Raw genomic sequence first — 15,530 nt, 5'->3', positions numbered from 1 at the left:
TCTCTAGGTAGCCTGTTCCAATGCCTGACCACCCTCATAGTCATAAAGTTCTTCCTAATCTCCAATCTAAATTTTCCCTGCTTAAGCTTGAGGCCATTGCGTCTAGTCCTGTCCCCTACAACCACAGAGAAAAGCCCATCTCTATCTTCTCTTTAATCACCCTTCTAAATGCTTAGCCCCAGAGGCCTGATCTTAGCAAGAATCTAGTCCAGGAACACCCCCACCCCCAGTACACAATCGGAGAATATAAACAATTACATTTTAAATAGAAATAAAAATAATATACATGTACAAAAGTGTAATGATACAACTATATGAAAATAACACTGACCAGCATCAAACATAGGATTCCATTACTTGTTCTTTTTTAATATTTGAGAGGCATTTCATAGAAATAGTAGTGGGTTTTTATTTGCATTAATTCACAGCTTAGCATGAAAATTGATCAAATAAATGGTATGTTGAAACATTCATAATATCTTCATGGTATACTAGTCAAATTATTCATTTCCTGGGCAAAAGACAAGGAATTATTTTTAATTAAAGAAAGCCTTTTCTACTTAACAATTTAGGCATTGTCAGAAAACAATTTGAATCCCTGACACCAAGCTGCTGTACATAACATTATATCAGCTAGATTTGTGTGTATAGGAAGATGATAACAGTAACCTAAAGATAGGAAGTGTGCACAAATACACACACACATAAATACTGAGACCAGATCCTCCCTGTATAAATAGGCTCATTTCCATTAATTTTAATGGGGGTAACATCAATTTATAGAAGCTGAAGTTCTGGCCCAAACTTATTTTATCTTGAGACAAAGGCACTTTGTGGACAAGGTACAAATGTTAAGAAAAATAACTGAGGATTTTGTACGTATGAAACTTGGAAGTTCAGCAGTTTCCTGAGTTATGAAATATTCCATTATAGTAAAGTATTGTGTCTATTGAAAACACATATCCTTAAAAGCAAAACATGTTTTCTAACTCTATTTCTATGAAAATTTCATAATTTGCTTCATGAAAAGTGTTAATAAATCTTTGGGAACATAAACTGAAGAAACAAAGCCAAAAAACCACCAGCCACGTATATACAAAATGTGAATTGCTCCTGGCAATACTCATCCTGTTTACTACAGGCATCATTATCTATCAGTATTTTTACAGGGTCCTGCCCATGTTTTAATATTCTACAATGAATTATGCCCCACCAAAATATTTACAGAAGCCAAAACTAATCACCAGGGATCCTGGTTTTCTCTGATTAAAAAATGCCCAATTTTTGGATTAAAAAAAGGAGCCCAAAACCCACATTTTTCTAAACACCACTATAGCTCTCTTTATATATATTAGTGGTGTTTCATTTTAATCATGAAAAAATGTGGATTTTGTGTTACTTTTTTGTCCAAAAATTGGGCATTTTTATAAATCACAGAAAACCAGGATCCCTGCTAATCACACATGTTCCTAAGCAATAAAAAAAGACTTGTAATGAAGCACATATTTTAAAAGTGTTTAGAATTATGCACTAACAATACTGTCCTCTTTAAGTACAGTATGTGAACATTTTCTTTAAAGACTTAATAGAACTAAATCCCAATATTACTGAATATTGTCTGTTTCTTACTGCTACATTTTATTTTATATGCTCTATATTTAATAGCTTTTCATCTGAAAAACAGCAATTAGAAGTAAATTGATTTCTCTCACTTGAGGAATCAATTTCACTTGTACTCTCTAGTAAAAGGAACTTGGCTGTACTACTGTCAGCTACCAGAAAGGCCATTATTTAAAACAGACATTGTCATTTAAAAAAAAAATCAATTAAAAATAGTTTCACCTACTGTGCCTTATTTTGCAGATCTACAATCATATTTTTCCTGTTTTTAAAAATCTTTTCCCCCACACCTGTTTTTGTATATAAGACTCTCATGTAAATAACAGAGGAAACAGTGAAATGGAATATATGCATAGTGCTGCAAAATAAAGAAACTGATAATATAGTGACTTTAAATAACAGTATTTTAACACTAGCAGTTTTAAAAAAATCAGCTATACATATGATTTTTAACTTGACTCAATACCTCTGATATTGTTCCTAGCTAGTAGAGTAGCATTCCTGATTAAAAAATACTTATGTTTTCCTTTAACCCTGTACTACAAAATGCTTTGGATTTTTTAATAATTTAGATACTGCTTAAACCAGCTAAAGATAATACAATAATATTAATAACACAATTTTGGCTTTGATCTAAAGCAAGTCATAGTTTGCTATTTCATAGAATTTTGACTTCGGTTCCTAAGATTCTTGGGGGGGATACAAACGACTGTTTGATATACAGGAGGTAAGAATGGCTTGGAAGTTCTGACTCCAAAAAGTTTAAGTGCTTTAAAAATGACTTGTTATTCTGCTGCTATTCATCATGTTTGCAAATGGCTAATGATACCATGCATAATTATGAATGTTATGAAGAGTTTGAGACAATCATTTTTGTATGATTTGCTTCTTGTGCAAATACAGAACTAGGTTTTTCAAATGCTTCAGCATCTTAAAAACAGCAACTGTCATTCAAATAAAGGCACTGGACTTAATGTCAGAGGCTATATCTTTGACACTTTTTATGATGAGCTGTATTTGTTACTGGAGCGGAAATTATCATATCCGTGATCATTAGCTTTGAACTTCAAGCAGGACTGTTTTTCTTCGAGGGACAGTAGATCTTTGGATTGGCACCAGCAACACAAACAGGACTGTTTAAATAAAATGAAGAAACATTTTACGTCTTTCCATTATACGAATGCTTTCACAATACATTGCAATATTGCTATAACTCATTCATGCCTGAGAGTTTGGGTGTCCTTTAAACTCTTCTGTACAAGAGGAGGAACAATATTCTGTCCTCACTTACACCTACATAAATATTGGTTGAATATAATTAGGCTTGGCAGGATTCAATTTTTTACTGGTAAACATTGATAAACATTGATTTCACCTCACGCTTGCAGACTAACGAAAAAATATTTCCATCATTAATAATTGAAATTTATAGAAAGGAGACATAAGAAAAATGGTGACTGATGGAGTTTTTGACAACAGGTGGAGCAGTCCTACAGAACCATGCTGAGTGTAGTTTGGACGGGAACCACCCAAAATCCCAAGGGATTAGGAACAAAGGAAGAAGAAGCGACAAAGAGGACAAGGGAGCTATGGGTGAGTTGAGCCAGGACTGATGACATCTCGGCTGCTCAGCTGATGGCAGTCCTACAGTAGTTACATTTATCATGGGATGTGGTTAAACGGCTTTATAATAATAGTATACTGTCATTAATAAATTATCTGCCCCCTACGCCCCTAATTTTGCACCATCCTGAAATTTTTAATTGATAAAAAATTTAATAAATGCTTAAAAATAAACATCTATATTATCTGTCAACTTTATTAAAAAAATAAAAATCGAATTCTGCCAAGCCTGAGTATAGTCTACAACTTTTATGTATATGAAGACAGACTGAAAGGTTCTCTGTCATCATTCTTCTAATATTCTTTGATGAAAGTAGCTTTCATTAGTAAGAAAACAAAACAAAAAACCAGGGAGAATTATCTGAAGTAAAGCTAGAACAGAGAAATTACTGCATCTAGTCCATTCCCTCTGCCAAAACAGAACTGGTCTGTGGGCACTGGGGACAACTTGAAAGAAGTTCTGCCCAATTCACACTCATCTACGAAAGATGTTTTGTAAATCCTGAATTTACAAACCAGCTTTCGTAGATAAGACTACAAACTTCATAAATCTACTGGATACAAAAATTCATGGACTAAATATAGACATTGGATTTATGGCACATTATAACCTGCCTGGCATCTGATAACCCCAGGTAACTTGTTTGCATTTTACCAGCTACAGTCTATCACCAGTTCAACATTCCCCCTATACCTCACCTGTCTCACACCTATTGTCTCCCATCCCTCTAATCCTCACTGTCACCCACTTGCATTTTTACAGACCTGCATTTTGCATTTTGGCTTCTATTCTACCCATAAGAGCACACAATTGAATCAGCAGACTCTCTGCCTGAAGAAGGGTGTTTGTTCTCTTTTGCTCACTATTCCTGCCCCTTGAATTTTGAATACCTTTCTGCACAGTATCTCTGCTTCAACAGCAGTGATGCAGACTGCCCCTCACCTCATAGCCTTGTTATTTGGACATTCTTCTTGGGTTGCAAGATACAGGTTTGAACCTCCTCAGGCTGAGGAAAGCCTAAATTCCAAGAATCCCACTTCTTTTAGTCTTTAGCTTTATCTAAGGTGGGCAGAGCAGCCCCATCACCTGGCTCCTCTGTCCGTGTTTTTACAGAAAGCAGCCACAACTGCAAGGCTAATCCTGCCAGTGTTTAAGTGTGTTCTGGGGCTGCAGATCAGATTGGCCCTCTAAGGGGAGTTAAGTAAGAGAAAAGCACATAGCTATTCAGCCAGGGTCAGTTTTGGGAACGAGTACAGGGAGAACCATAGGTGCCCAGGGAACTTTCAGGCTACACAAGAAGATGCCTAATCAATTTAGGCATCTCCAGTGTTAGGCAGCAGTTCAGGGGGTGAGTCGGGGGAGACGAGGTTAGGACTACAGTTTTGGACTTCTGTATCCATGTACAGAAGCCCCATACAAGACCCATGTTTTACTTAAATCCAATTAAATCTGAAGGGATAAATCCTTTCATAGTATTAATTAACTGGTACATGTGCCTTGGGCAGGCCCACTATGTGGGGAAAATTTCACCCACAGAACATATGGTTTTTGACTCAGAGAAAATTAGCCATGTAGTTTCTTACCTTAAAGCAGTTTTTGAATCTTTTGCTCACCAAATACAGAGCTATCGGATTAATGCAGGAATTCAGCGTAGCCATATTAATACCAATGTAGTCCATTATGAGAAAAAAGCTGTGTGGAAAATTAAAATAAATAAGATTGACAGCCATGGTGGCAAGTGTTGGCTTTGCTCAGTTTGCCAAGGCCTGCTACCATATAATAGGAAAAATGGTGCCTATGGCATTGAGACTACTCATACGTGTGAACTACAGGATGGTTCTCAGAAGGATCAAGGGGATTTGGACCATTTGAGTAGAGGCTCTATACCCCTAGCACAGCGTATCACCTCTTGATACCACAACTGCCATGAAACTGTCCTATGAGGACTGCTGCAAACAGGATTCTCACTGAAGAAATACAGTACTACCTTGGTTTGCACTGTCTTTGTGCTCTGAATTACCTGAAGACAGATAGAGGGTAATGTGTACCTTCCTGAACCCTGCCCTAGCCCCCTCTACTTCTCAGCATGGATCCATGAGCTGGTAAAATATCTGCTGGTTCCTGGAGGAAGGTCTGGAGTTGGACGGAAACACTACCTTTGAGGTAGACTAAGTATCTAACTGTGAATTAAGTAAAGGATTGTATTTATCATTAGATCACAGGAGCATTCCAATTTCCTCCTCTTTCAGAGTTCATCAATCCCAAATAGTAGTTGATGGTGAAGTACAGTCTAGGAAAGACTGAGGTTCAAACCTGGCTCCTAGTTTTTAGTTGTCCTGAGAGAAAATTGTGTTTCATGTTCCTCAAATGTGATTTCCTACCTTTCCCAAATGTGAGAAGGTCACTATTTACAATTCATATTTCTATAACAACTCTCACAATATATGGGTATTTTCTTAATACCATATTCACAAATGAATATGCTTTTTAGGCCTCATGATTATGTAGAAAAGCTCAAAATCATAACACTTGTGCATTCCAAAGAGTTAAACCCAAATGCAGAAAACAGAGCTAAAGAACTGTTTTCAGACAATCTCATTATGTCTAGGCCAGTCTCTTGATTCTGGGGGTTCTGATTCTGATTAATAATATATAGAAGCAGAGGATTAGAAATACTGGAGCTCTATCCAAGTCTTCCTGAAATGAGAGGGAAAAAAGTGGCACAAGTAGGGCCCTATTCAAAGTGAAAAGCAAGATGTAAATCAACAGTATTTCCAGCTACAAGAAAACCAAGCATAAAAATATGCTTGGGAAAAAAGTGAACACTGCTTGAGAATTTTCATTGCAAGCCTACTATCATATTTAGCCCAAACCCTCTTACCTTAAAAGTTCACATCTATTCGGGTCTCTTTGATCATAAATAGTGAGCTTCAGAATCCTACTTAAGTGAAGAGGGAGCCAACACAGGCCAAAGACCACCACTAGACAGAACACAGTTTTAGCCACTTCACGCCTCTGAAAATAAAATCAGAAGGAACCAGATTAAAAGAATTCTTAGTATTGATCTTGTTCCCTTTTTAAGTCAAAATATTCAAGACTATACAACGAGTACCAATAACACAGTTTGGTGATGTTCAGTAAATTTTTTTAAAATGTGATTCATTTTCAGATGTTTCTATTTTAGATGTTCTGAACAAATTCTTCATAAAAATGAATAACTTTTGGGGAGCAAAATCTAAGATACAGTTCCAGATACTTCCTGAATTAGAAGTGGTCTCCATCACTTCTGGTTCTAGTTAGTCACTTTAATGACTAATTAAGAGGTAATTAGCTCTGTTAACAATGTTGCACTTAAGTATTCACAAAACTAGCAGAAGAGCTAATTTGTACAGCTGTCTTCATTTGGCACTGTGCCAGGTAAATTAACTATTTTGGAGGTGGCTGTATTGCTTCTGCTTTAGGAGGTAGTCCACAGCTTGTTTCCAAATGCATATTTCTTTTTGCTCTGACCTAAGGTTTAGTTTTAAATATCTCAAAAGACATAAATTACATATATTAATATAGAAGATTTTTGCTAATTTATTGTAATGACACTTCATATTAGTGAGCAAGCTAACAAACAAGAGAGCAAAGCTAGACTTTACAAATATAGTTTAATATTAATACTTATGATAATCTGTCATGGCACATGAGTAAATTCATTAAATACATTTTGTTAATAATAAGACCTCATTAAAACACCGCATTTTACTAGGTCTCACAGTTTTATCACAAACCTTGGGCAATTCAGTGTTTTTCTTAAAGTATTGGCTTCTGTATTTATATAAATTACACTGCAATCTCAGCATTCATTTTTTAAAAATGTTTCTAAACCTCAGAGCTGCAGAGGATAACTTAGAAATGTCAATCTAAAGTCTAAAAGTCTATGAGACAAATAAAAAGAACTCAAAACCTAGGGCGCTGGTAGACGTGGGGAAAACCCCCCAGTGTTTTATTGGGAGCAGAAATGCATTACTTCAAACTGGCTCTGCAGAATCTGTATATATTGGGCACTTCAGTTAGGCTTTTTGGTGTTTTATCAAAAGCTGATTCAATCAGATAAACATGCCAAAAAGCTTCGCTAAAGCACCCAGTCTGTACAGATATTGGGAAAGCCGGGTCCAACGAACACAATGGCTCTTCTGGACATGTACTGGGCTTGGCGAGGGAGTGTGCTGAGTTTAAAATGCCATATTTTTTCTTTCCATGTCTGCAAGCAGCCTTATTGTAAAAGTCTTATGATTTTCGAGCCAATCTCACAATTTTGGAGGTGCTAGTTTATGATTTGTGAATACTTGGCATTGCTACTGCTAATGAACTACTAAGTAGCACACTAGACAGCTATTTTACTGAACATGAATGGTGTAGTAAATGGGTTAGTAAAGATCTTACTATTTCATCAGTTATTCAGCACTACTTGTATGTACACATCATTACCTGTTTTAAGTGGTCATTTAATGCAATTTGCATTCCACTTTTCTTTTTAAGCATCTCACAGGTCATCAGGGTATAGAAAAATGCTGTGATGGCCAATGGCAAACAAAAATAAAAGCTGAACAGCCACCAATCTTTAGCTATCTTGTAAAACTGGAAGAAAAAGATAGTTAAGAGTTCAGTTTTGTGTGTAATACAGACAACATTTACGTTCTAACAATGTGCAGCATTTAGCATGCCTTATTTAAGTAATCAATCAATCCACATAACATCTCTGAGTTATAAAAGCATTATTTATTACCCATTTTACAATAGGAAACAGAGAAGTTAAGTATCTTTCATAAAGCCAAACAACAAGACTGCAACAGGTTTTTTATAACTTTCTATTCACCATTGCATTTTATAGTATAGTAAGTAATGACAAAAAATCTTACACTGAACTCTTTAGACTTTTGAGAAAACTACATTAAGTTTTTAGGAAAAATTGGTTTAAAGGAAGAATGTCTTACCTGCATAAAAGATGTTTTTTGTATGGGGTGAAGCAGACAGACTCTAAAATGCTTTCCTTTATAGTCCATGGAAATCATATCAAAGCCTATAGCTTCTGGAACAGCTAATACCACTGAGACAACCCAGATCAATACAATTTCAACAGCAGTCCACTTTGGCACTCCAATTCCCTTGATGCGACTCCAAGAAGCAACTGCACGATACCTAAATATCCACAATAGATGTGTATTAGATTAGAAGGATAAATTATATTTTGTGTTAAACTGGTGTGAGCTCAATTGAGAGCAGCTGAATCAAATGGAAAAATTGACTTCACATCTGTATTTTGTGTTTCAAAAGATTATTAAAATACAATACAGAGGGTGGGAAAACAGAATGGCTCTTACCTATCAATACTGAGGGCACACAAACTTAACACTGTGATACCCACTGATGCCTTTTGAATGAAAGGAACCAGTTTACACATTTCAACTCCAAAAGGCCAGTCCTCCGCAAGGAGCTGAAAAGAGAAAATTATTTTCTTTTAATAATGGCATTTATGTAATATAAACATTTATCTTAGATAATTTTCTCTTATGGTATTTAAGGCCCAGTCTGCCCCATCAGGAAGCAGAAATACACACTGGGTACATTTACACATGCACACTTACTGTGCAGTAATTTAGGTTACTGAACAGCAACCAAAAATTACCGTGCATTACAGGCATGCGTCTACATGTGCGCGCCTGTACTGTGCAGTAACTATGGTGATGCCAACTTGGGTGTAAATTTGCTACCTGGAATTTACGCCCAAGTAGTTACTGCACAGAAATGGACGTATAGATGCATTTCTGCACAGTAATACTATGTGGGTGGGCTGAATTGAGACTAACTTTACTCCCATGTCAGTCTACACACAACGTTACTGAACTGTAATGCCTGCACATGTAGATGCTGGTCTAAAAGCCGCTTACTGTGCAGTAAGTTACTGCTCAGTAAAGGAATGTGTAGACATGCCCACTGTAGACTAGATTTACAAGGCAGACAGACACAGTGCTGCATCTCAGTTCCATAGCCAACACATGGGAGAGCTGTGTACATGACAAAGGGATCCACAACAACCAGCATACTGAGCACGGAGCTGTTTAAAAAAGCCCATAGAAAATGCTGGTGGGAAATGCCAACTCCAATGCAAGAGATGTCTATCTCTGACTTGGATTAATAATTCTGAATTCTCTTATAGAGTTAGGCACCTGTACCCCTTTTTAAAAAAACAAAAACAAGGAGAGATCAGTCTTTTTCTCCACAACTGGAGAAGAAGGTAGCAGTGGCATGAATATTTCAGCATTTAAGATTAAAAAGTCATTGAAGCAGGGGCCATAAACAAGGTCTCCCTCTCCCAGGTCTGTGCCATAATCACTAGACTACAGCATGACTCTCTCTCTGGTTCAAAAATGTATTTTAAGTATTCCACACAAAGTGACAAAGCTTCAGCATAATGGAATAAGAGACTAGTGTAGTATGGCCTATAGAACAGAGGCTTAACTGACCATTATGGTGTCCTCAGCGGCACTCTGCCAACTCTCTTCTCACCCCTGCTCCGCACCACCACCCTACAGCTTTCCTCTTTCAGCTCTGGCTCCAGCAGTGGGCAGTGCAGGAGGAGCAGCTGGAGGTTTGCTGTTTCCTTTTTTGCTGGCACGCATGTTGAGAGGACAAATACATCCCCTCTGTAGCAGTGAACCTCTGGCTCCTCCTCCTTGACTATGAGCTGCCATTCCTTCTCTGCCCTCCCCACTGCCAGAACCAAAGCAGCTTCAGGGAATGTGTAGGGTGCAAGGCAGAGGGAGAGGATAGGAAGTTGAGGCACCCCACCTAGCTCCATCTTGGTGCACCACCATTAGGAAGCGCCTAGGGGTTCATGCTTCTCTTGCCGTTGCCCACCCATCATTAGACTACTGCTATGGAACAACCCAGAACAGCCTATAGTGTCATGGTTAGGAAACTCTTCAAGCATATGATTTTTCAACTCCTGTCAGAGGAGATGGATTTAAACCAGTGTTTCACCTCCATGGCAGTGCTCTGAGTTAGAACAATAACAGATGCCTACTGATGGTCAGGGCATATCTACTACATCTGGCTCTGCAAATGAGACAGGCATTGGCCATTGGCCTATTTTGTGAATTCAGATGGGGAGTAGACATGAGCTCAGCAGTCAGTGCTGTCCAAACTTATAGGAATGTGCAGTAGAAAAAACATAGGTACTTATAGGATTTTATCAACAGAAACTTTGGCACCTAAAAGATCCTGAAAGGAAGAATCAGAGGCTTAAGTTCTTTTTGTGAATCAAGCCTTGAGGAGTTTTGGGTATTATTTCCAGTGCTGGCATCCATATGTTTAGGAAACATCAGACAGGTAAACCCCATGCAGAATTTCTGCCAGGCAACTCAAAGGCTTCCTCCCATTGGAAGGGTTGGTATGAGCTGTGTTTAGATGGCCTCTCCTGAATCCTTCCAGTAGTGGAACTGGCATAAGCCAGCACTGAAGAACCGCAATGTTCATTATGGACTCGGTGCTGATTGAATGGAGCCCTGAGGACCCATCCATTTTCCCTCTACTTTTAACATTTCCGCCTTAATTCTTGATGACAGCTATCCTTAGGGTGAAGGAAATCTGAACTATTTGTCTTGGTGTTGCTTTTTCTGGCTTGAGAGCTTATTGCTTTTCCTCTTTTAAATGTTCCAAGCAACTCACAATTTACTAGAAACATAGGAAGTTATCCTGAGATGAATCAAAATGGATACAGTTTTGCTACCAGGTATTAGTGTTTTTTTGTGGTACCGTTTCACAGTGACTCCATATATAACAATACCAGAAAGATCTCATATGCACCACTTCCAAGATTACATGTGGAATAAAATAATAATGCATTGTTGTTCTGATTTTGTTTCAGTAGCTCCTCTGGGTCTCACACTTTAGGGAAAGTATCTTTCAATTAGTGGGAGAATTATTTAAGCAGACTGTTCATAATAAATTATGGAGCATTTCTGCTCAATGAAGAACTGGCCCATTGGATAAATAGCTCATGGGTTCAGATACATTTGCATCACTATTGAAACTGATGACTAGTGTTTTGCTGAATTGGAGCCATACAGTGTATAACAGGAGAAACAGCAAAGAAGCCTAACATCATGCTGCTCATTTCCTTGGTTACCAACTCTGTAATACTTGTACAGTAATAAAATGGAAAAATACCTCTTAATCTGGTGATTTTATGTTCTTGAGTATTGTATAAAAGGGGTTGAAGCAGGGGTGGGCAATTATTTTGGCTGTCAGGCCACTCAACAATTTGTGGTCAGCTTTTGAGGGTCACATACATAAAATCTTTCAGAAGATATCATTTTAACAAATTATAGGAAAAAACCCCCAAACATGTACTAAATTCAAACATCTATTATATTTTAATTTCATTGCAAAAAATAATTTGTGTCATGATTTATGTTTTTTTGAGTAATGCATATACAGGTGAATGCATAATAGCTTAACATAAAATCTTACTTTTGTATACTGTGTGTGTAGAGGGGTTGGTGGATGTATGCGTGGGTGGGGAGGTATGTGAGTGGGTGTGGGTAGCGGTTGGGTGTGAGAGGGGGCATGGGGTAGCAGTGTGGGTGTGTGTGTGGGGCAGGGAGGGTAGGTGTGCATGTGTGCGGGGTGCTAGGTCTTGGAAGCCATCTGGGGCTGGGAGGGGAAGGAATGGAGGGGGCAGTAGGGGGCATGTGCAGCAGAGCTTGCCTGGGTGGTGTGGTACAAGTGCAGGTGCAGTCTGTCCCCACCACAGCCAGCCCACAGCTGTCCCCATGGTGCTTCACATAGGGTCGAGCCCCACCTGCTCCTGCCCCGCACCTGCCCCCTGCCTGCTGATGTCATGCCTTGGCCTTGGCCTTGGCCCCGACCCCAGCCCTGGCCCTGGCCAACACATATAGCTTTCCAGCAAGGCTGCCTTCCACTCACCCAGCTGCTCATCACACTGTGTGGCTGAGTGGGTGGAAGGCAGCCAGGAGCTGGAGCCCTGTGCACTGGGGCAAGGGCTGCCCAACTGCAGCTTTCCCTCTACCTGGCTGGGCATGTGGTGCCTGGCACACTCCCCACAGCCGCCACCGCTTACTTGTGCTACCTACTGCCTGGAGTAGCACAGCAGGGGAAGGAGGAAGAGGAGCTACTGGAGGCAGGAGGTTCTGTGTGCACTGGCTGGGGCTGGGACCAGGGTCAGGGCCAGAGTGTTGCCAATGCAGGCATTGGGTGGGTGCAGGTGGTAGTGTGACAGGGCATGGGCTGCCCCAGATGAGAGTGGGCAGGGCTTGGCTCCATGTGGAGTGCCACGGGGGGCAGCTGTGAGCCAGATACAGTCAATTGGTGGGTCAGATCCAGCCTGCAGGCCATATTTGCCCACCCCCGAGTTAAAGAATGAGTGGAAAGGATGAATATTTAACAGCTCATGGTAAATACACATGTATATCTTTTCACACAATGTGGGGATATGACTCAACCTTAGCAATTACAGTATTTGAGCATGTTTCTTGTGCAGATTGATTTCAGGATTTACAATAGTGGCCTCTACCATGAGACTTCTTTTAGGGGATGTTCTAATGAATGATGCCAACAAGCTACTAGAAAATGACAGTGCATTCCTGCAGACAGTTACAGATATACTGAAAAGGTATCATGAATAAATAAATGGATAAGGGATTTGTTTAAATTAAGCATCTACTGAATTTCTGGTCTACTGCACCAAAGTGCCACAGAATCTAGGGACCTTGCAAGGATACACAATTGCTGCAAAGTCCAAAAGACTGTTTGTAATAAGTGAAAAAATGAGGGAAAAATCATTCCCATTTTATTATTTTCCCCTTTCCCCTTCCCCAAATCAATTTCAAAACACTAAGCAAAGTTTTTTATTGAAAGACCTTAATTTGGAATATGGTATTTATCTATGTACCACTTCCATTTACTAGCTAGAATTACAAATGTTTGTCCACCTAATCTAACACCTTCTCCTACTAAAACTCCTGTGGTAAGGGACCAGTGCTTTTAAAATGTGACAAAGTACATTTATGGTGTCCAGTGGCAGGCAATGATACAAACTGTAATGAAAAGTTTAAAATCCTAGGGGGCCAAGGGTCTATTATAAATCTGTACCAATTAAATAGATAAATACTGCAGACAATAATCTGTCAAAATATTAAAAATGTTGAGTAGCTCTTTTAAGTTTATTTTATTTGTTGCATGTTTCTTCAGCTTTCTTCCAAACCTACTTCATATCTATGGTGCATAGGGGTACCATACATCTGGGTTTTTCCAGACATTTCCTCTTTTTGGGTCCTCCCATCACCATTTAGGTTGTTTTCTTAAACATCAACAATGTCCGAGATTTTGCTCTGCTCAGCTTCCAAGTTTTCCCGGCCTGTCCTAGCAAGGAGCTGCTTGGGGCTGGGGAGAGTGGGGAGAAGCAATTGGAGGCAGGGGGTATCACATGCATCTGCGCACATACACACATGTGGCCAGCATGCAGCCAGGCAGGGTGGTGGGAGCAGCCTTGGCAGCTGCATGCAGGTAAATCTATGGGGGATGGGGGTTGGATGACCAGAGCTAGGGGAGCATCTGGGGGGATGTGTGTGTGGGGGTATGTGTGGCAGAGTGTGGAAGGGATGGGCATGTGAGGGCAGGGGGTGGTGCCTGGTGGCGCTGGGGGAAGCTGTTTGGATGCTGGGGCTATAGCAGAGCAAGGGAGGAGCCTACCCCTCCAGTGGAGGAGGCAGATTGCTGCAAGGCCAGGCTGGTGGCACTGGGGTCTGTGCCCTTACTTGCAAGGGCAGGGCAGCCAGGAGATGCTGCAGGGTAGGCAGTGCAGGGGGCTGGGGACCAGGAGTGAGGGGCGGAGGGGGTGGGGGGACTGTGAGTCATGGGCACAGGCAGTGCCGGGGGTTATGAGTCAGGAATGGGGGCAGCAGCTGTGACTTGGGAGTGAGAGGCAGGGGCAGGACATGGGCATCACTGTGCCCCCACAATCATATTTTTCCCGCTCCCCCAACAGTGTCCTCTTTTTTTATACTGGAAATATGATAACCCTAATGCTGCACGTAATACATTATTGAGAATCAAGTACCTAATGTATAACTCAAATCCCATATAAATATTAGTCAGGAAAATCACATTAGTACTTAGAAAAAGTATTTATTTCTAGAAATTAAGTCCTAGCTGTGTTTACTCCAATACAAGATTTTTATGATAATTACAAAATATTAATAATCTTCAAAATGGGATATTTATGAAAGAGAAAATGTTTTTCTTGAAAGGAAGATTTTCTTTAACAAACAGCTGAGATTAGGCAGCCATGCTGAGGATGGAAAAAGAAAGAAAATAGTGTAATGTTTTCTTCAGCCAAATTAAAATGCAAAGAAAATTTCCTATAACCTCCTCTGTGCCAAGTGGCTTTTGCAGGTACTCTGTATTTACACATTTTATATGGGCAATGCTTAGCCATGCATTTTGGCCTGCTTAACTGTGCAGTTTGTAAAGATTAATTTAGATATAACAAACAAAAGAGGAGATATTGCAGAATGACAAATATCAAACCTAAGAAACCTAGTTCTATTAAACATGCCATATTTATGTCTAATTGATTAACTACACACAGTTATTCTGATGTGATGGATTATAAATTTAAACCCAGAGCTGAGGAAACAGTGGTGCAAAACCTTCCCAACTGCAGCTGCAGCCAAGAGATCTTGTGACTCAGAGGCACACCTGTGAGTTTGTCTCTCCCCTGCTTCCTTTTTGTGGTGTGAAGCCCAGGAGGATGTTAGTAATTTGCTGCTGGAATAGATCATTAACAAACTACAATAGTCCTTCAACCGCCCTCCCCTTGATGGCTCATCTGTGGTGGCCACTGGCCAGAAAATAGAGATTGGTGCCAAGATCCCACCCAGTCCTATCCACTGTCTCTGGTATTCAGCAAATATAAGGTAAGCCTATACTACTGATGAGGTGACTCTGATCTGCACGCTGAAAAATGTGTGGTTGCTTTTAGAGCAGCGCCATGCATATGCAATGCCATTCTCAGTATCATGCCTGCCAGACAAGCAGATTCTGAAATGTCCCTGGGCACATGTCAAAAGTAATGACATTTTTCAGCAAGCGTTGCTGTGTGGAGTGAGATTAAGTGGGTGGGACTACTTTCTCAGTGGCAGTGTCAGGATCTCTACTGGGGTTACCATATTTCCAGTTCCAAAAAAGAGGACACCTGTCGGGGGAATACCTCACT

At 39.8% G+C, this 15,530-nt stretch overlaps 1 protein-coding gene across 1 annotated transcript in view; it reads right to left on the bottom strand.

The window, feature by feature from the left end:
* Positions 1 to 240: 240 nt before the first annotated feature.
* Positions 241 to 15,530, bottom strand: part of EDNRB (endothelin receptor type B) — a 34,155-nt gene continuing 18,865 nt past the window's right edge. Inside the window, exons 2-7 of the mRNA XM_019529769.1 lie at positions 8,614 to 8,728; positions 8,227 to 8,431; positions 7,721 to 7,870; positions 6,126 to 6,259; positions 4,828 to 4,936; positions 241 to 2,753 (exon numbers count right to left, since the gene is read on the bottom strand). Of these exons, the coding sequence (XP_019385314.1) occupies positions 2,622 to 2,753; positions 4,828 to 4,936; positions 6,126 to 6,259; positions 7,721 to 7,870; positions 8,227 to 8,431; positions 8,614 to 8,693 (810 nt within the window). The 5' untranslated portion in view covers positions 8,694 to 8,728 and the 3' untranslated portion in view covers positions 241 to 2,621. The remainder of the gene's footprint in view (positions 2,754 to 4,827; positions 4,937 to 6,125; positions 6,260 to 7,720; positions 7,871 to 8,226; positions 8,432 to 8,613; positions 8,729 to 15,530) is intronic.

The sequence above is a fragment of the Crocodylus porosus genome, unplaced genomic scaffold (assembly GCF_001723895.1).
Source record: "Crocodylus porosus isolate Cpor-Errol unplaced genomic scaffold, CroPor_comp1, whole genome shotgun sequence".
NCBI classification, from domain to species: Eukaryota; Metazoa; Chordata; order Crocodylia; family Crocodylidae; genus Crocodylus; species Crocodylus porosus.
Note: the sequence above shows the minus strand (reverse complement) of the source record. Positions and strands in the feature narration are given on the sequence as shown.